The sequence below is a fragment of the Ictalurus punctatus genome, chromosome 3 (assembly GCF_001660625.3).
Source record: "Ictalurus punctatus breed USDA103 chromosome 3, Coco_2.0, whole genome shotgun sequence".
In the NCBI taxonomy this organism is placed as follows: Eukaryota; Metazoa; Chordata; class Actinopteri; order Siluriformes; family Ictaluridae; genus Ictalurus; species Ictalurus punctatus.
In genome coordinates, this window is record NC_030418.2 from 34,102,224 (window position 1) to 34,123,296 (window position 21,073).

At 40.4% G+C, this 21,073-nt stretch overlaps 1 protein-coding gene across 4 annotated transcripts; it reads right to left on the bottom strand.

Annotated features, from left to right (window-relative positions):
• Positions 1 to 3,790: 3,790 nt before the first annotated feature.
• On the bottom strand, positions 3,791 to 20,130 carry asb5b (ankyrin repeat and SOCS box containing 5b). 4 transcript variants are annotated; one of them, XM_017462978.3, is made up of 8 exons: positions 19,887 to 20,097; positions 10,573 to 10,630; positions 9,824 to 9,903; positions 9,631 to 9,738; positions 8,039 to 8,189; positions 7,806 to 7,940; positions 6,659 to 6,850; positions 3,791 to 6,330 (listed from the first exon to the last, which is right to left on the bottom strand). In XM_017462978.3, the coding sequence occupies exons 1-8, from the start codon at positions 19,956 to 19,958 to the stop codon at positions 6,203 to 6,205; spliced, it is 924 nt and encodes a 307-aa protein (XP_017318467.1). In that variant the 5' UTR covers positions 19,959 to 20,097; the 3' UTR covers positions 3,791 to 6,202. The 4 variants fall into 4 exon arrangements, with proteins under 4 accessions (XP_017318467.1, XP_017318475.1, XP_017318463.1 ...); XM_017462986.3 differs by lacking the exon at positions 19,887 to 20,097 and adding an exon at positions 14,929 to 15,057; XM_017462974.3 differs by lacking the exon at positions 10,573 to 10,630 and having other exon boundaries at positions 19,887 to 20,130.
• Positions 20,131 to 21,073: the final 943 nt, after the last annotated feature.

Genomic DNA, 21,073 nt, shown 5'->3' on the forward strand with positions numbered 1-21,073 from the left:
TATTTGAAGTACACTGCCACTGATATTTAAAATTTAAGTATACCTGCATGACTAGGAACAGGAAACTGTTTCACAGGGGTATAAATATGAGGTAATACATAGGCCAAATTCCCATAGTCAATCATAACAATGGGTAAGACCAAGGAATGTAGCTGTGATGTGCGGGAAAAGGTTGTTGAGCTTCACAGAATGGGGCGTGTCTATAAGAAGATAGCACAAGCATTGAAAATGCCCGTTTCCACCGTCAGGGCAATAATTAAGAAGTTCCAGTCAACTGGAAATGTTATGAATCGACCTGGAATTGGACGAGTGTCTGTATCGTCTCAACACACTGTGAAGAGGACGGTTCGAGTGGATGGAGAACTGCAGAAGTTAGTTGTGTCTTGGGGTCAGAAAGTTTCCAAAACTACAATCTGAAGTCACCGACATCACCACAAGCTGTTTGGAAGGGTTTCAAGAAAAAAGCCTCTACTCTCATCCAAAAACAAACTCGAGTGTCTTCAGTGTGCCGACACTACTGGAACTGCAAATGGGATCGGGTTCTATGGTCAGATGAAACCAGAATAGAGCTTTTTGGTAATAAACACAGAGGTGGTTTTGGTACACAGAGAGGTAGCCGTATGGAAAAGTACCTCATGCCCACGGTTAAATATGGAGGAGGATCTTTAATGTTTTGGGGCTGTTTTTCTGCCAGAGGACCTGGACATTTTGTTAGGATACATGGCATCATGGACTCTATCAAATATCAACAGATATTAAATGAAAACCTGACTGCCTCTGCCAGAAAGCTTCAAATGGGCCGTGGTTGGATCTTCCAGCAGGAAATGATCCAAAACATCATCAAAATCAACACAGAAATGGTTCACTGACCACAAAATCAAGCTCCTGCCATGACCATCCCAGTCCCCTGACCTGAACCCCATAGAACACCTGTGGGGTGAACTGAAGAGGAGAGTCCACCAGCGTGGACCTCGAAATGTGAAGGATCTGGAGAGATTCTGTACGGAGGAACGCTCTCAGATCCCTCGCCATGTATTCTCCAACCTCATCAGGCGTTATAGGAGAAGACTCAGCGCTATTATCTTGGCAAAGGGAGCTAGCACAAAGTATTGACTAAAAGGGTTCCAATATATTTAACAAATATATATTTTTTTGATAAACCTGTGTTTTGTTTGCAATTCTTCGATATCCATGAGAGCAGAGTATTTTTGTGAATTTTATTAACAAAAGATCAAAAGGTTAAACAAAAATTCTTTGCTCATATTTACCAGGGTTGTCGATATTAATGGAGGGCACTGTATGTTTCTCATTATAGTGATCTATTTATTTTTTATAATCCTGTTATGGGTGAAATGTGCAACAAAGAAGAAACAGAAGTAAAAGAACTGTTAAAATTGTACTTATCAAAAATATGTGAGTAAAAAATAGGCAGCATTTGTGATTCTGAAGATTCTTATTAAAATGATGAAATGCCCTAATTGTTGTCTTTTCTTTTTAAAAAAAATAATAGTAATAATAATAATAGTAATTTCCTCTGTTTTGCCGACATTTACAGTAAGCTTATTTGCGTCACACCACAGCACAAAATCGCTAACTTTCAGAAAGATATTCAGACGTATCCTGGCTTTTATCTAACAAACCTAATATTGCAGTGTCATCAGAGTATTTAATGATGTAATTATTCTTGTTTCTACTAAGACAATCATTTGTATATAAAGAAAAGAGAATGGGAGAACTTACACAACCTTGAGGAGGACCAGTACTGATGGATTTGGCATTAGAAAGGGGATTGTTTACTTTCACACGTTTGTTAAGAAAGAAAAGATTTATTTAATAATTAATAATAAAAGGATCTGCATGAATCTTTGCAAGTTTATCACGCAGTAAAAGTGGCTGGAGTGTGTTAAAGGCTGAACTAAAATCTACAAAGAGTAGATGTGCGTAAGCATTAGAGCCCTCTAAATGTTGAAGAATCAAATGGGTGAAAGTACCTGTACCTCCCTCTCCCTCTCTCCTTCTGTCGAGCTACACATGATTTTATGGAGATGCCAGTGATGCTGACCCTTTCTGCTCTCCGGACCTGCCTGATCCATCCTGATGCTCTACTTCAGGATGGAGCGATCATCAACTGGAGGCTACATTCTGACACTGAGGACGACCCCGAGCAGTGCAGCCTGGAGATTGCTGAGGTTGGTGCTGCTTGAAGTCCATGGTTTTTGGACGTCAATTCCACATGGATGTTCTCGCTGTGGTTGCTGGATCTACGGTTGCTGCGATGGCCTTGGGACTGCAATTACCACATGCAGTTTTACACTCAGGTCTCCTTTAGTGAACAGTGGACTAGTTCAACAAACAGACTTCATAGAAACACCATAATGAACTTTCTTTTACTCTCACACTATCCGTCGTTCCCCAGATGAGGACGGGTTCCCTTCTGAGTCCGGTTCCTCTCAAGGTTTCTTCCTCATATCATCTCAGGGAGTTTTTCCTCGCCACCGTCACCACCGGCTCGCTCAATAGGGATAAAGCAAGGTAACTTCTAAGCAACTAAAGGCCTCTCTCACATTGGCTAATGTAATGTAATGCTAATGATGTGCATGGCAGGGTTGCAAGGAGAAAGCCACTGCTCTACAAAAAGAACACTTTCTCAGAAATTAAATCAGCGGTCTCTCAGAAATATGAAAAGCTTTGGGGTTTCTTTTGTCTTAGCGAGAGTCTGGTGAGGGACTGTTTATACCTTCTACAAAGTCTCCATACATAGCGGAAATGAACAATTTAGCAAAATGGCTTGCGAAATTTTTCATACTTATATATATATATATATATATATATATATATATAATATAAACTAAGTATGAAAGAATGCCTTTGACAAAAGAAGAACGTATAGAAATCATTCTCGTGGCTGTCGCAAGGTTGTGATGGACTTTAACAGGAAACAAGGCAGAAACATCACACACACGACACTATCGCCAAACTTATTAACGAATACAAAAAGACTGGAAGTGATGCGGAAAACCGAGAAGTGGACGTCCACGAACATCCACTGACGAAGGCACGACCGTCATGGTGCTGGGGTGCATAGTCCCTTATGTATGGAGACTTTTGGGGACACCCTGTATAGCGCAAGTGAGAACAGGAACTAACCTGATTTGTGGATGTTCCTCAGCATTAAATGTAGTTATAAATGGTTAAAAAGTAAGAAAAAAAAAATTGTCCGCACTTATATAGCGCTTTTTTAACCTTAGAGCTTCTACAAAGTGCTTTACACTGGTTCTCATTCACACACACACACACACACACACCAATGGTAGCAGAGCTGCCGTGCAAGGCGCTAGCTTGCCATCAGGAGCAACTTGGGGTTCAGTGTCTTTCCCAAGGACACTTTGAAATGTGGAGACATGTGGGACAGGAACCGAATCGCCAACACTACGATTAGTGGACAACCCGCGCTACCACCCGAGCCACAGCCGCCCTATGTACGATGTATAGTATAGTATAATAATATAATATTATTTAATGTAATATAATATAGTATACTATGACATAAGATTGTAACCATTGGCAAATCGATATGGTATAAGAGGAATAAAACATTTGGTATTCAACCTTGGGGTGGTAACTAAAAAAAAGAAAAAAGAAACAAACAAAAGTGTTTTATTCATTACACATTAAAACAATCTGACATGAGAATGTTATTCAGTGGTTTATTTTTTTATCCACTTTTTTTCACCCAAACCAATTGGTAAATAACATCAAATAAAAATGATTGAAGACAAAAGTAATGACATCATTAAACATATCCATTTTTTTATTCCCGTATATTCGTTGACATGCTGACGTTTCAGTAAAACACCGTACGGTCGCGATCATGTTGTGATTACACACTCGGCAGGTTGGACACACCACGAGATCAAACCGTGTGAGATGTGAGAAGAGTTTGTGCTGACATTTCCACCACTGACATTCACATTTAATTAACTGCCTGAAGGACAGATAACGCTATCTATAAATACGGCTTTAGGTCACGTTTTATATTACGGATTTCAGAGGAAGACGGAACCGTCGACGATCTTACCCGCGTTCGCCTTAGGAGCAAACGAGTCGCTGATGTCACCTCATAGCAAGGAAGAAAAGAAAGAAAAATGTGAAGAAGAAAAACCAGTGTCACTTCGTAAAGGACATGGCGTACGTACAGTAAGCACTGAATACAAACTAGCATGTGCTTTACATTCTTCCAGCGCTCTACAGTTCATCAGTTAAAAACCAATCTGCATCAATTAGAGAAGATCTTGTGGAAGTGTAAACAGTCGCTTTTTCACTCACTAGCGTGAACGTGGTGTGAGACACTTCCTAATGAACACCGAGTGATGTTAAGCATTGTGGATTTTCACACGATAAACAGCATTATGTTTTTAACAGACATCATATTCAAATCAAGAGCAAGCAATTCTTTGCTTTGTGTTATAGAGGTGCATCTCAAAAAATTCAAATATCGTGCAAAAGCTGTGAAATATTTCAAGCCTTTATTATTATTATTATTATTTTTTTATTTTTTTATTTTTTTAATCTCGATGATTACGGCTTACGGCTCATGGAGATAAAAAATCCAGTATCTCAAAATATTAGAAGGAAGAAATTATAATAGAGAAATGTCGACCTGAGAAGAGCGCTAATCAGCTAATTAACTCCAAACACCTGCACAGGTTTCCTGAGCCTTTAAAAATGACTGGACCGTTGCTCAGGGGTCCAAAGTCCTCTTTTCAGATGAAAGTAAATGTTGCATTTCATTTGGAAATCAAGGTTCCAGAGTCTGGAGGACGAGTGGAGAGGAACAGAATCCAAGCTGCTTGAAGTCCAGTGTGAAGTTTCCACAGTCAGTGATGATTTGAGGTGCCATGTCATCTGCTGGTGTTGGTCCAGTGTGTTTTCTCAAGTCGAGAGTCGATGCAGCGTCTACCGGGAGATTTTAGAGCACGTCATGTTTCAATCTGCTGACGAGCTTTATGGAGATGCTGATTTCCTTTTCTAGCAGGACTCTGCACCTGCCCACAGTGCCAAAACTTCTAGTAACTGGTTTACTGACCGTGGTGTTACGGTGCTCGATCGTCCAGCCGACTCGCCTGACCCGAACCCCATAGAGAATCTACGAGAGACGCCAGACCCAACAATACAGACGAGCTGAAGGCCGCTATCAAAGCGACCCGGGCTTCCGGAACACCTCAGCAGTGCCACAGAATGATCGCCTCCATGCCACGCCGTGTCGACGCAGTAATTCATGCAAAAGGATTCAAGCCCCCAGCGAGTATCAGCGCATAAATGAACACACTTTTCACAAGCTCGACATTTCTCTACTCTAAACTCTTTATTCTAATATTTTGAGATACTGGATTTTTTGTTTCCATGATCTGTAAGCCGTAATCATCGAGATCAAAACCAAACAAAAACAGCTTGAAATATTTCACTTTATGTCTAAAGAATCTAGAAGATATTAAAGTTCCACTTTTCGATTTAAATTACAGGAAACTTTTCCACGGTAATCTAATATTTTGAGATGCACCTGCAAAGACGATAATAAATGCATTTGAGAAACGAAATGAACGACAAGAAATCTGAAAGACACAAATACAGATAAAAGGAGAGATAAAATATAAAAGAGAGAAAGATAGACACTGGTAGAGATTGGCAGAGAGAAACAGAGAGAGACAGACAGATACACACACAGACAGACTGGAACAGGCTGGTGAGACAGGTGGATAGAGTGTCAGGTAGGGACAGATGGAGAGACAGAGATATTTGGAGAAACAGACAGACAAGAGAGGTGGAGTAAAAGACAGGTGGAGTAAAAGACAGGTGGAGTCAGACAGGTAGTGAGAGAAACAGAGAGAGATGGGCAGACAGAAAAAGACAGAGAGACAGATGCAGAGAGGCACAGGTGGAGAGATACAGTTGTTAAAAGATGCAAAGAAAGAGAGAAAGAGACGGAGAGAGGTGCTGAGAAACAGGTGGGGAGAGAGATATATGGAGAGAGAGACAGTTAGAGACAGAGACAGATGTAGAATAATATAGGTAGACCTTACGAGACAAACAGACACAAAGGCACAAAGTGGACAGGTGGAGGGAGAGAAAGACAGAAAGAAGGGCACAGAAAGACGGAACGAGAGAGAGAGAGGCAGAAAGAACGAGAGAGAGAGCCAGGTGTCTATCTGTGCTGCAGGAATCTGTGGAGCAGAGGTGGCAGTCTGAGATGAGGGATGAGATGAAGCCTCGTGCGTCCCAGATACTCTCTGATGCATAACCTGCACAACTCACTCAGAGAGCGCGGAGTAACTACACACACACACACACAAACACACAATTAACGAGCTCATACAGTTTACTTGTGCATCGTTGCTAACATAGTGTGTCAGACTGTATGCTTCACTATCAGTACTACCACACTAACTCCACCTTCACACTTTAGGCCACGCCCCCTAACGCTGATATAAAGCTAAGGAAGGAAGTGACATCACTATGACTGTTTTTATCTCTGTGACGTCATTTGGTCCATGTTTATAGACAGCGGTGTGTTGTGCGCAGTCAGAAACCACATCAACTACCGTGTTTTTGAGAACTCCAGTGAAAGCTGTACACATTGTATGAATAACAAAGCGTATACCTTCGTAGTGCAGTAACACGCGTTCTGCCAGGCTGCTAGGGGGCGCCGTCTCCACCGCTCTCTGCAGCTCCAGGTTTCGAGCGTTGATGTTGGCGCCAAACTCCAGCAGCACTTTGACGATCTCGGGGCAGTCTTTCTGCGCGGCGGCGTGAAGCGGCGTGTCCAGGAAACGCCCCTTCTGTACGTTCGCACCTGCGAAGTAAATTGTAGCGTTCCCTGTTCACGGCAGCGAACGATTCTTTTGATTTAATCTATTAACTACAACACAATATTACTGACAGTCATATCACAGAATTGTTACATTCTCGAATCTGGTTAACGCTCCATCTGTAACGCAAGCTGCGAAGCGTAGGTTTATATTAATGCGCTCGTTCGAATACATTATCGTTTCCATAGTAGCAGCTCACGGACTACAAAGAAAAAATGTACATTTATTGATATTTTGAAGTTATAATGTGAGGGAAATTACTCATTTTTACTTTGTAATAAGTCTGTTCTTGTTCTGTTTCATTCTCATGTGAGGATAACGCCTAAGAAGGCCATGTCATGTCACTGAGATCAGTACAGAATATTTATCTGCTTACAGAGACACAAACATGTTCTTCTGCTCAAGGTTCATCTAAACATCTTCCAGGTTCCTAAAACAAAGCCTGTTTGAACTGCCTCAAACCGCTTCTTATCGGTACACAGAATTATGTCATGCTCTGCGTTTCATATATAGTAGTGGTTCAGCACGAGCACTTCAGAGCGCTCTCATTATTCTATCCTGCTTTATTCTATCCTGTATTAACCATCTTTCTGTAATAAACCTTTTTACCTCCAGAGGACGAGTGTCGACGAGTGTTGTCTAATTTCCACGACAACCCTTTTGAAAACTTTTTTCCATTTAAGAAAAAAAATAATAAATCTCAGTGCTACAGGAACATCAGTGCACATTTTACACATAATCCTACAGGAAGTGCTCCACCTTTTAACCATTTCCCACAGGATTACATGTAAAAGGTATGGAACTAAATCTGTGCCGAGAGTATCGAACGTAACTTTTCAAGAAAGGAACAAAAATATACGACGAGAAAGAAGGAAACTCTCTGAAACTGAAAACGGTGAACTCAGCGGTCTTCGTATATACAGGATTTGTTGCCCAGACCTCCATCTAGAAGCTTCTGTGTGCACTGTAGCTCTCGGGAGGCGCAGGCGATATAAAGTGGTGTTCCTAAGTGAGGAATGTCGTAATCCACATCTGCCCCCCATGATATCAGGGCCTCCACACACGCCGTCCTTCCTGAACAAAAAGCTGATGTTAGTGGCGTACTATTCAGGGTAAAAAAAACCCAAAAACATATATATCACATTTTCATTTTTTAGGTGAGAAATGGTGACCTTTGCTGCTGGCCTCGTGGATCGGTGAGGGTTGGCACGGCTCGGGCTGTGGGTTAGCACCGTGCTCCAGCAGAACCTCTGTACACGTCGCACTGCCCGCAGAACAGGCGTTAAACAAAGGGGTTACACCATCAATGGTAGTAGCGTTCACCTAGCACACACACACACACACACACACACACATCTGGATCAGTACACATCATCATACACATTCTGTTTGCACAACCAACCCCCAGACTTTTTTTTTCACCTTCATGTTTTGCATTTAAAGCGTAGATTTGTTTACGAAACAAATCTGAACGATATATTAAAACACACCCCCCCAACACCAGCAGATGACATGGCACCCCAAATCATCACAGATTCAGACTTCGTTTAATGTCACCTGACCCTAAATTCATGATGCCATGCGTGTCACATCTCGCACGTGGAGCTTTATATAGGGGTTTATTTTCCCTACTGACAAAGAACCTCATAAAAGATACCAGAGCCATATCGCCCTGAAGTTCTCGACTGAAGCTAAGCAGGGTTGAGCCTGGACAGTACCTGGATGGGACACCTGCTGGGGAAAACCAAGATTGCTGATATAAGTGAGGCCAGCAGGGGGTGCTCACCACGTGGTCTCTGTGGGGCCTAATGCCACAGTATGGTAACGGGGGACACCGTACTGTAAAAACAGCACTGTCTTTCGGATGAGACATTAAACTGAGGTCCTGACCATCTGTAGTCGTTAAAAAAGCCAGGGCACACAGGGTGTCCTGGCGAAATCCCCCCTGAATAACTGGTGTGTGTTCTGGTACACTATGGCTGCTGTCACATCATCCATGTGGATGCTACACACTAGTGGTGGTAAGATCTCTTACATACATACAGCGCTATATAAATATAACTGTAAAAGGCAAAAGACATTTTTTAGTTTATAGAAGATCACGCTCATATTAGTCCATCCAGTCCATTGTATTCTTATATTTTTTGCACATGGCTTCTGGAGTGTTTTATTCCTCTTACACCACAGAAATCTGTCACCAATTACAATTTTTTTTAAACTTCTTAAGGAATGGCATGTCATAATTGTTATCCAGTTATGGTTACATTTAATGATGTGGAATGTCCACGAAACAAGTTAGTTCCTGTTCTCACTTACGTTATAGCAGCTATAAACAGTCGTTCCCTCCCCAGCCTCTCTGTTTTTCTCTCTTGAAGTTAACAAGACAAAAACAAACGAAGCTAGTCATGCTACAGTATGTAGAAACTGCAAAGTGCAAACTCCTCTCTCCTGAAGATGTCAGAAAAATTAAAGCTTTCTAAAAGAGCTGACACTGGAGACTCCTTCCATAAAAAGGTTAATACTGTAACAATCTCCTTACAGAAAACCGTTTATATGGAGAGTCTGCCGTACAAGTTCTTCGGGTGTGATCTTGCTCTTTTCTTGCAACTCTTAATTAAAAACTTCATTCATTCATTAAAACACTATAGACTCATTGCAACATCAATGTATTTTTAGTCATCAATGAACAGAACAGCAGTGAAACGGCCAACGGACAGCCAGCCAATCAGAAAGAAGTATTTTCCATGCCCGTGTACGGACTTACATTAGCGCCGGCCTCGATGAGCGCCCTGGCACACGCCACGTGATCGCCCAGACACGCCTCGTGCAGTGGAGTCACATGATCGATGGTAACGAGGTTTGCGTTGTAACCCTGACGGGAGGAAATGCATATCAAATGAAAATTGTGTGTGCACGTGTGTGTGTGTGTGTGTGTGTACTCACGTGTGTACACACACCTGTGAGAGCAGGGTTTTCAGGGCCAAAAGGCGTCCTTGGCTTGCCGCTTCATGGAGTGGAGATCGGTCCGCCCATGAGCCTATAACACACACACACACACACACACACACACACACACACACACACACAAACGATATCAAACATCAGACACAACAAAACAACCGGTCATCCCTCAATCCCTGAGACGATACCTGCTCCTGCTATAATCCTGACTTCTTCTCTCCTACAGTTCAAGGAAGAGAATCCAGGCAACGTTTCTCTCGGTTCAGAACTCACCAGAGACCTTACAGTCCGTGTTAAGTGTGTCATCCGGGTCACGGCACCAAGTTATGCGATGTGTAGCAATGTGTTTAGCTGTATAAAATGACGCCTCTCTAATTTCCAAAGCCAAGTGATATCGTTTACATTAAAACGTCTCCGTACGATCCGTAACATTGTAATTGCAATTCTTTCCTTTGGTGTACTTTTAGCAGGAAAATAACTCCACTGAATCGAAGACAGAACTCAGGTTAGGTTTAAACTTGTTCACAGATTTTGTGGGTCTATTCTGTAAACATGGCCTTTTGAGCAGCCAAAGTCAGGCTGTGATATTCCCCTGTGGATTCCTCTCCTCTGACAGCTAGCTATATATAGTACGATGTCCACCTGGCAGTGTCCACATGCAAATGCCAAACCTTTACACAACGCTCATTTCTCACCCCTCTGTAAAACAAATTTTTTAAAAAAAAGCTTTCTGCACTGTACGTACCCATGTCTCCGTCTCCCCACGGCACGTCTAGCCACTGATACGAGTACGACATGACCGCCTGCGAACGAAAGCACGCCCGTCATTTTTACGCTGCAAAAGCATTTTTTTTTGGATACTGATGATATAGGAGTATGACGGTGTATCTCTGTATATTAATTAACATTTGTTTACATTTTATGGCATTTAGCAGGTGCACTTATCCAGAGCGACTTACATTTGATCTCATTTATAGAGTACAATGAGCACTGGAGGGTTAAGGGCCTTGCTCGAGCAGTGGAAGCTAGGCAGTGGTGGGGTTTGATCAGTAGCGACTTTCCGATCAGTAGTCAGTAGTCCAAGCATCCTCAATTCAAACATCACCGTATTAATCAACACTCCCGTCCGGTGCTCGGTGTCTCGGATAGAATGCGGCTTGATTCCAAAAAGTGTTGTGACTCGTGACATTTTTATTCTCCATGGAGAAGACGTGTTTGTAGATCGTCTGAATAATGTGCGGCGTTACATAAACTTGGGGCTTGTCTGATAAATGTTGGTAAACCGTTAGCATCTGTGTTTGAACTATTTTTTAAACTATTTTTATCACTTAGAGGAATGTCTAGATTATCCATTTATATACGTAAATATACATTAAATATAATTTAATACGATTACATATTTTTAAAGAATTAATTAAAGGCACTGGTGAAAATGGGATTGAAAGAAGGAAGGAAGGGAAAGAAAGAAAGGAAGGAAGAAAAAGAAAGAAAGAGGGGAGGAAGGAAGGAAGGAAAAGAAAGAAAAAAGAAAGAGGGGAGGGGAGGAAGGAAGGAAAAGAAAGAAAGAAAGAAAGAAAGAAAGAAAGAAAGAAAGAAAGAAAGAAAGAAAGAAAGAAAGAAAGAAGAGGAGGGGAGGAAGGAAGGAAGGAAAAGGAAGAAAGAAAGAAAGAAAGAAAGAAAGAAAGAAGGGGAGGGGAGGAAGGAAGGAAAAGAAAGAAAGAAAGAAAGAAAGAAAGAAAGACAGAAAGAAGGGGAGGAAGGAAGGAAAGAAAAGAAAGAAAGGAAGGAAGGAAGGAAGGAAAAGAAAGAAAGGAAAGAAGGAAGGAAAGAAGGAAGGGGGGAGGGGAGGGAGGAAGGAAAGAAGGAAGGAAAAGCAAGAAAGAAAGGGAGGAAGGAAGGAAGGAAAAGGAAGGAAGGGGGGAGGGGAGGGAGGAAGGAAGGAAAGAAGGAAGGAAAAGCAAGAAAGAAAGGAAGGGAGGAAGGAAGGAAGGAAGGAAGGAAGGAAAGAAAGAAAGAAAGAAACCTCTTTACCCTGGTCTTGCTAAACCAAAAGCAAAAAAAATATTTAAATTAAAAACCTAATTAATTAATTAAGTAACATAAGTTATTCATTAACTATATAAATGAAATAATATATTAATAACTAATAATTCGAGGTTTCCACTGGTAACAGCGGCCCAGTTTTCCCAGCAACAGATCCAACGCAGAACTCTTACTGGGCTTCCTGCAGCACTGAGGTATTCTGGGAAGTTTTCTCTTTACTAAGGAGTCCTTTCTTTTGAATCAATGGAAGCTCATTATTATTCTAGAAAGTGTTCAGTCCCTGGGTTTACTGCAGATAGAATCTCCAGCTCCAGTTAGTAAACACCCAGGGGTCGTATCTGGTGTTTAAGTGTCATATTTACTGCTTATTAACGCTTATAAGCGCTCATGATTAAGAAAGCAAAAAAATCACAGACAGACACTTGGGTCTAGATGTTTTCTGCTGCCGTAATTATGAATTCAAATGTTAGAAATGTACACGAGACACTAAGGCTGATTAATGAAGTGCTCTCAGCCCGCGTTCCTCCTTCACACTGAAGCACTCTTCACTTTCGTGTCATTGGCAGAATGACTTTGCTATGACGGGTTCAAATGTCCTGGACTAAACATAGCACAGATTTCCCATGCCCGTCCCCAAGTCTGCTATTTACAGCAAATAAGCTAGTGCATTCAGATAAGGTGCACTAATTAGTGGACTAGGTGAAGTAAACAAATGCTGAAGAGCTGAACGCTGAACACAATTAAATCCTAATGCGACTCAGAGGTCATGGTCAAACTCTTACTGATGTGTGCAGAGTTTATAAATCAAACAGGTTCAGATGTAGTCAGGAAGATCAGTACGTCTTTCCATAAATGCAAATATATTTTCATTATAATGAGGTGTGTTTTACTGGAGAAAAAAATAAAACCACGTAGTACTGTGACAGAATCCTAAACCTAAAATTTCTCTCTGTTGATCTGAAATTTTAAATGTGTCATTTCAATAACCTATAAGTATTTAATAACCATAAAAATGATTAAACAAAGTGTACTAAAGTGTACTTGTATTTAGATAACCTAATCAGATAAGATAAATTTGACTAACTGCTCAGGCTCATCTCACATTTGATCACACATTGTATTATTTTTTGTTCTAAATTATCTAATTCAGTTATATATATATATATAAAAATCAACACAGAAACCAAGCATCCAAGGTTTCAAGTTAAATGAGTGTAAAAATATCCAATCAGGTTCCATGTAGAGTAAAGAGGGCTAGGTGACTGTATGGAAGGCCAACGGGGACAAACTATGGTGTGTAATAGTGCTGTCAAAATGATTCACTGCTGAAATACTATTCAAGATTTCATAATATTTCATAATGGATGAAATGTTAACGATCACCATGTTCTACTTTTAGTCATCTAATGTAAATCTATCGTAACGTGTTACCTACATTTTTGGTTAAATGACTATGTATTAAAGTCTGAATAAATGCATACCATTTATCGCATAATTTATGTTCAATTTTTTTTTTTTATATATTTTTACCGCATAAGTTTTCAAAATAATATAGAAAAATGACCCACATTATAATATATAATAACAATATAATTTTTAAATGGTATAAATGTAAACATAACATGTTATGACTTGATATTCACCAAATTACTAAATTACTAAATATGGACATAGCAGTTATTGCAGTAGCAGCTAGGTAAAGATTATAATAGTGACAAGAAATGTAATATGATATTTTTATAAGTACAGAAGCAGCAAAAATGAAATAGAGTCAATGCAGGAATGTGCAAATACTGCAATTGGAGTGGGATGGTGTTCAGTTCAGTATGAGTGTGTGTGTCAGTCCAGTCTCTGAGTATTGAGGAGTCTGATGGCTTGGGGGAAGAAGCTGTTAGTCAGTTTGGCCGTGAGGGCCGAACACTTTGGTACCTTTTTCCAGACAGCAGGAGGGTGAAGAGTGTGTGTCAGGGGTGTGTGGGGTCGTCTACAATACTGGTGGCTTTACAGATGCAGCGTGTGGTGTAAATGTCTATGATGGAGAGAAGAGAGACCCCGATGATCTTCTCAGCTGTCCTCACTATCCGCTGCAGGATCTTGCGATACAATACGGTGCGATTTCCGAACCAGACAGTGATGCGGCTGCTCAGGATGCTCTCAATAGTTCCTCTGTAGAATTTGGGTAGGATGAGGGGTGGGAGATGGGCTTTTTTAGCCTTCGCAGAAAGTAAAGATGCTGCTGGGCTTTCTTGGTTATGGGTATTGAGGGACCAGGTGGGGTTCTCCGTCAGGTGAACACTAAGGAATTTGGTGCTCTTGATGATCTCCACGGAGGAGCTGTCGATGTTCAGAGGAGAGTGGTTGCTCCGTGCTCTCCTGAAGTCAACAGCCATCTCTTTTGTTTTTGTCCACATTCAGAGACAGGTTGTTCGCTCTGCACCAGTCCGTTAGCTGCTGCACCTCGCTTCTGTATGCTGACCCGTTGTTCTTGCTGACGAGACCCACCACGGTCCTGTCATGGGCGAACTTGATGATGTGACTGGAGCTGTGCATTGCTGCACAGTCGTGAGTCAGCAGAGAATTCCCATTATAACCATTACAAATTCTATGAGGGCTTCTATTATTTGTTGTAGCTATTTTTTTCTCTAAATAAACTAATCATACTGATGTCTAAAACACTAAGGGAAAGGTACAACAAGCACCGAAACATTTATTTTGATTTGAATGACGCTTTAAAGCATGCCACCGGTCAGGCACACGTCATTTATTTATTTACTTATTTGAGATATTTTTGAACCTGTAGGCTTTCCATATCAGATGCACCATGCTTACGTTGTTGATGTTATTGCATAACAGCCATCCTCTTTCTAGTGGATTTCTCCTAATGTAAACAAACCAAACCTAGTGATGGGCTGATCATTCACTGATCACTAATGGAACCCTTCTCCAGTTTAACATGTGCACGAGCTCCACATCTGCTTCACTTTCCAACCCACAAATCTCATGCGCAGTGTATTTGTTTAAAGGGAACAGTGAGAGAGAAAAATCACACTGCACTCACCCTGGCTAGTTAATATCCCCCAGCGAGATTTCTTCCTAGCGGACAGTTCGTCCAAATACTCCTGCTTTCTCTTCTTGGACGTATTTCCGGAGCGCTCGTGCTCCGCGCCGGGAACTTCAGGCATGTTTGTTTGTGCGCTATAATGAGAACGTGAGCGAGCGCGAGCACGATGGGGCACGGGAGCGCGCACGCAGGGAGAGAAGCCTGATAGCGGGAACGCGCGCTGGAAGCCTTTTATTCATTACAGCGTTCAATAGGATGCGAAAGTTGTTATTTTCCTCACAATGTTCTACATCATATAACTTACTGCACAGGAATCCGTCCTCATTCATATTTTTATTATCGAGTATTTCTGTTTTATTACATATTAAAGTTTTACATATCATATATTTTGGACCAAATTGACTCATTGTTATTTGGATTGTCTTGAGAAATAAAGGAAAAGTCATAAGCAAGAAAAATAAACGGTTATATCTTTAAAGTTTTGTTCCTTTTTTTTTTTCTGTCACAGAGACAACTTTAGCTTTAGCTGGCTAGCTGACAGAGTAATGGTGCCGTGTTAAAACCTAGCTAATGTATGAGGTAAATTAAACCAGTTAGCATGTAGGTGTTAGCACAGACATCATGAATATGAACTTTTCACTCGGATTATTTAGTAAATTACTAAAAGAAAGTGTATAGCTAACATTTTACTAAATTAACATTAGCACAAACTGCAAAGTAAACATTTATCAAATAAATACGCAAGACGAACGAGGAAAAGAAGCGGTTATTTCTTTAAATTCTTGTTTCTTTTTGTCACGGAGCCAACTTTAGCTCTAGCTAGCTAGCTGACAGAGTAATGTTGCCCTGTTAAAACCTAGCTAATGTGTGAGGTAAATGATTAAACCAGTTAGCATGGAGATGCTACGTCTTTTATACACACAATCGTAAAGGCAAAGTGATGGTGGAAACGAGACAGAAGCATCAGGAATTTCAACTTTTATCTCAGACTATTTGAAAAATTTCTAAAAGACTAATATATATGGCTAATATTTTAATAAAATAAGGTTAGCGCTGGTCAGTAAGAGAGGTTTTATTGCTTTGGCTATATGGAGAATGTCAGAGTTGCATCACAGCTATCAATAATTTTTTTTTTTGAAGTAACGAGTACAGCAAAATGGAGTAGTTCTTTGTCAACACATTGAACACAGTGCCAGTGAAACATAGCATAGCTACCTAACCTCACACACTTAAAATATCTAGTGGTGGGCAGAGCGAGACTTTGTGAAACACTGAAGCAGTTGAAGCAAACGTGTCATATTGTGTCGAGGCTTCAAAACAATCAGACACCCGTCTCCATGGTGACACCTAGTCATCAATTGCAGGTGTTGATCTGGAACAACCTTGACAACAATTCAGACAAGCATTGACGAATTAAAACCTACATGTTGTTTGTGTCAAACAGGGAAATGTGTCGGGGAGCCGATAGTGTTCGCGACTGGTACACTGCTCCCTTGGGTTCGAATCCTCGGTGAAGTGTGTAACTGTTGTGTTGTTTTTTTTTAATGTGTTGAGTTTTTAACATCTGTCTGTCAACTACATGAGCTTGGTTTTGTAACATGTAGGCTCCTCAATGTGAATAACTATAGGTCATTTTAGTCTTGAAAAACGAAGGTGAAAAACTGTCCAAACTCTCTCTCGCCCACGTAATAACCCACAACATCTAGCCACGTCTTCTTTATTTATATTATCAGGAACTTTGTTGGGATTTCACGCCAAATGATTAACAAGGAATCCTGATGCGAGCAGACCATGGATCAGTCCAAACACTAGTGAATCATTTCAGATTTATAAACCTACATAATAAAACTGACTGGTTCATTGGTTCACCTGGAGATCAACACCCCCTAACAGCGAACCATGGAAATTTCGAAACATTTCGAAACAGGAATGATGTAACGAAGCCACATTTGCTGAAATCACGTGATTTGCCCAATTTGATACACGTGCCGACCCACTTTGTCAAAACAAAAGATTCGCAAAAGTTTCCAAGCTTCACGAAGCAGTGTTTTGAAAGCACTAAAAATATCTTGTTTCCTGACAACATTCAGCCACACAAAAAGCAATGAAATCACAGATTTGACGTTTACCTTCGTGCGTTCCGATGCGCAATGGGTTGCTAATGTTAGTAATGGCGTGAGGTCATTTATAACAGAGATAAACATGCAGACTATTTAAAGCCTGTGTTTACTTTCCCATTGACCTACAGTGTGTATACGGCTGGTTGTGCTATTTATGGCTCAGCTTTAATCTTCAGCACAGAAATAACTCAGCCTCTTTGATAGGATGCGTCATGTTAAAAGGGAAATTGTTCCATTGTGATGTGATGAGTCACGTGAGACGAATGTTACGGGTCGTCAGCAATATGGCTGATTGTTGTATACATTCATTTACTGAAGGTCATTGTTCGTCTGGAGGTCCAAAGAAGCTGTAGCTAATACACGGTTTCCTTTCACGTCTTAGCAATGAGTGTCTCTTTGATCAAGATCATCTCTGTACACTTTATAGCAGTACCACTGTAAAGTTTATTTTTATATATAAACACTATTTAAGTTAGTAGGCACATAAAATCCCTTGACACCAACCTTTGGCACATGAGCGTGCTCTGGTAGGAGTGTTAATACGGGGGAATGCCTCAACTTAAGGCAGGGAAGGAAGGGAATGAGACTTAAGGCAGCCTTACGTTTCAGATTTAACAAAAAAAAACAACTTTTATTTTGGGCTTGTTACTCTCATGTCAGCACAATCTTCAAATAAAAAAATATTTTAAAAAATACAGTCTCCTCCAAAACTATTGGAATAACAAGGCTAATTCATTTGTTTGCGCTATGCTATATATATTTCCTGGTATTTACATTTAGATGTGTTACACAATATAAAACATAGAACCTTTTGCATCAGACCACCCAATTTTAGGTGAGCAAAAGTATAAGAACAGTTAAGTCTTGAAGTAAATTGAAGTAAATAAAACTTAATATTTGGTTGCATATTCCTTGCAATAACTGCATCAAGCCTGTGACTCACTGATTTCACCAAATTGTTGGTTTCTTCTTTTATGATACTTTTCTAGGCTTTTATCGTAGCCTCTTTCAGCTGTTGTTTGTTTTGGGGGGTTTCTCTGTTCAGTCTCCCCTTGAGGAAGTGAAATTCTGCTCAGTTGGGTTAAGGTCTGGTGATTGACTTGGCCAGTCTAAAACCTTCCACTTTCCCACCCTGATTAAGTCCCGTTGTTGAGTTGGAAGCGTGTTTTGGATCACTGTCCTGCTGCATGATGAAGTTCCTCCTGATTAATTTGGATGCATTTCTCTGTAAATTGTCAAACAAAATGTTCCTGTAAACTTCTGAATTAATTCTGCTGCTACCATCATGAGTTCCATCATCAATAAAGATTAGTGAGAATGTTCCAGAAGCAGCCATGCAAGCCCAAGCCATGACGCTACCTCCACCATGTTTCACAGATGAGCTTCTATATTTTGGATCTTCAGCAGATCCTTTCTTTCTCCACACTTTGGCCTTTCCATCACTTTAGTAGAGGTTAATATTGCTTCCAGAACTTTTGTGGCTCATCTCTGTATTTCTTTGTGAATTCCAATCTGGCTTTACGATTCCTACTGTTGATGGGTGGTTTGCATCTTGTGCTATGGCCTCTATATTTCTGCTTTCAAAGTCTTCTTTGAACAGTGGATTGTGATACCTTCACTCCTATCCTCTGGAGGTTGTTGATGATGTCACTAACTGTTGTTTTTGTTTTTTACTTCACAGTTCTTACAATGTTCGGTCATCAGCGTTTGTTTTCTTTGCCCGACCCGTTCCATGTCTGGTTGCCAGTACACCAGTGGATTCTTTCTTTTTTAGGACATTCCAAATTGTTTTATTGGCTCAATGCTCAATCTTTGTGCACTGGCTCTGAGAGATTTTCCCTTCTTTCTCAGCCTCAAAATGGCTTGCTTTTCTCCCATAGACGGCTCTCTGACCTTCATGTTAGTTTATCCTTTTTAACAACAAATGCATATTCACAGGTGAAACTGAAGGCTAAAACCAAGAGTAGATGTTCAGAGCTATTTATTGTTTAAACAATCACTCTAACAGGACACACCTGGGTAACAAGAAACACCTGTCAGTATTCTTGCTCACTTACAAATTGGGAGGTTTGGTACAAAATGTGCCTTACCGTTCCAATAGTTTCAGAGGGGACTGTATATATATATATATCAATCTAAGGATTAAGGCGGAATTGAACACTATTTAAATACCAGCCTCCATTTCTGAGAATCCTTAGTAACATCTCTCGATTATTAGTTAAATCTTCATAATACAGGAGTCATAAACTTGTCGATTTAACATCAGTGTTAAAATTATTTGTCAATATACTTGTTGCATGACAGTCATTTTAATGAGTCATGAAATCGCACCGAAAGCAGTCGATTTTAGTTATATACAAGAAAATGTAGCATTTTTTTCTCTAACTAGAAATCACACCAAACCTTATTTAGAGACTTTATACCAAACCTTATTTAGAGTTTCTGTAGGTTCACGCTGAGATCCTGAAACTTGCAGCAGAAAAATTGACACAAGTTGGCTCTGTATTTTTATTTCCATCCAGTCCTGATCACCTAAAATGACCAATCACTGCACCCTGGAGTATTATATAATCATGCACATGACCCACATGACCTGATGTAAACAAGGTTTGACAATCCTGTATGATTCAAACTCGTAATAGATTTGTAAACAGACACACTTTCTAACAACACACACACACACACATGTGCACAACACACACTCACACACACACACACACACACACACACACACACCTGCATCAAGAGTATGAAGGCTTGTAGAAAGGCATAACATCTTCTCCTGAGTTCTCCCAAACCCCCTGCATGTGTCTCAGACACACTCGGATCACTTACTGTGCCCTTGGCCGAAATCGTAGAACTCTGCGGCGATGCGTGCTGCCTCTTTCCGGTTCCCTTTGACCACATAGAAGTGGGTGAGGATGTTCAGGCTGATCTTGACGAAGAGCTTGAAGCAGAACAGGGCGAAGATGGACAGGTAGACGTTGGTGTACTGCGAGCCGAATGGCCGCTCCTCCAGAAAGTTAGTCATTGCTGCTGAGCGCTGCTGATCTGTTTTGGAATGAGGGTCAGCTGGGCATGTGTTGACACGGATCAGATGGCACGGCGACCCACTTTTCCCCTCTGGAAACGCCCACTCCTGGCAGCCGAGGGACGAGCTGGCGAGATAAGGCAGCTGTGGAAAAATGGACCACTTGAGGCATGGCAACAAAGTTTTGTTGTCATGGAGAGAGAGGGGGAAAAAACAACGTAGTACACGTAGTAATGTCTCATGATGGGTTTGTTGTGGAGAGAAATGTGAAATGAGACACTGCAGCGAGGCAAATAAAGACAGATGCTTTTCTGTTATAAAAGACTGCCTTTGAATAGGGGTGAACAATATGACAAAAAAATCATATCATGATTAGAATAAACAATCTGCATCACAATATATTAGTTTTCCCGCAAACTGCCAAGTGTTTATTTTTATTTTTATTTTTATTGTTCATTGGTTTATTGTCATTTTAATATCTACAAAAATGAAGGGAGGTTACAAACATTTGCAAATCATAATCTATTGTATATGTTCACTGATTTTATTTTGTTTCAATATCTAAGCTCTATTTATTTAACCATTTTTGTTCCATGTAATGATGAAGGAGCTGTGAGAAACCAAACGCACAACAAATCAAATGCCTTTCCATTTTCCTTTTTTTCCCCCCTAAGGGTATACAAATTTTTGCACTCAGCTGTATGTATTAGACAAGACATTGTATTAAAGTTAGAGCAGTTCAAGTAACAGAATTCAGACAGGACTTTACTGTACTTCCGGAGTTATTGTACTTCAACTATTTGTTTCTTTATTTGAAGCAATATAGGTATTGAGAATAATTAACAATTTGGAAGAAATAAAAAATTCTAATTATTTATTTGTTTGTTTGTATAATTTAATTAGGGTTTATTCATTCTGACTCCTGGTCAATATGTGATTATGTCAAAAAGCCTTTTTATAGACCATCAATTTACTAACCCAGCTGAGATTA

Coding starts and splice junctions, on each gene's coding strand:
- asb5b (XM_017462974.3), bottom strand. CDS start 20,082: ATGACTAACTTTCTGGAGGAGCGGCCATTCGGCTCGCAGTACACCAAC. Junction 9,739..9,823: donor TGAAAACCCTGCTCTCACAG/GTGTGTGTACAC, acceptor TCCTCCCGTCAG/GGTTACAACGCAAACCTCGT. Junction 7,941..8,038: donor CCACGAGGCCAGCAGCAAAG/GTCACCATTTCT, acceptor CTTTTTGTTCAG/GAAGGACGGCGTGTGTGGAG.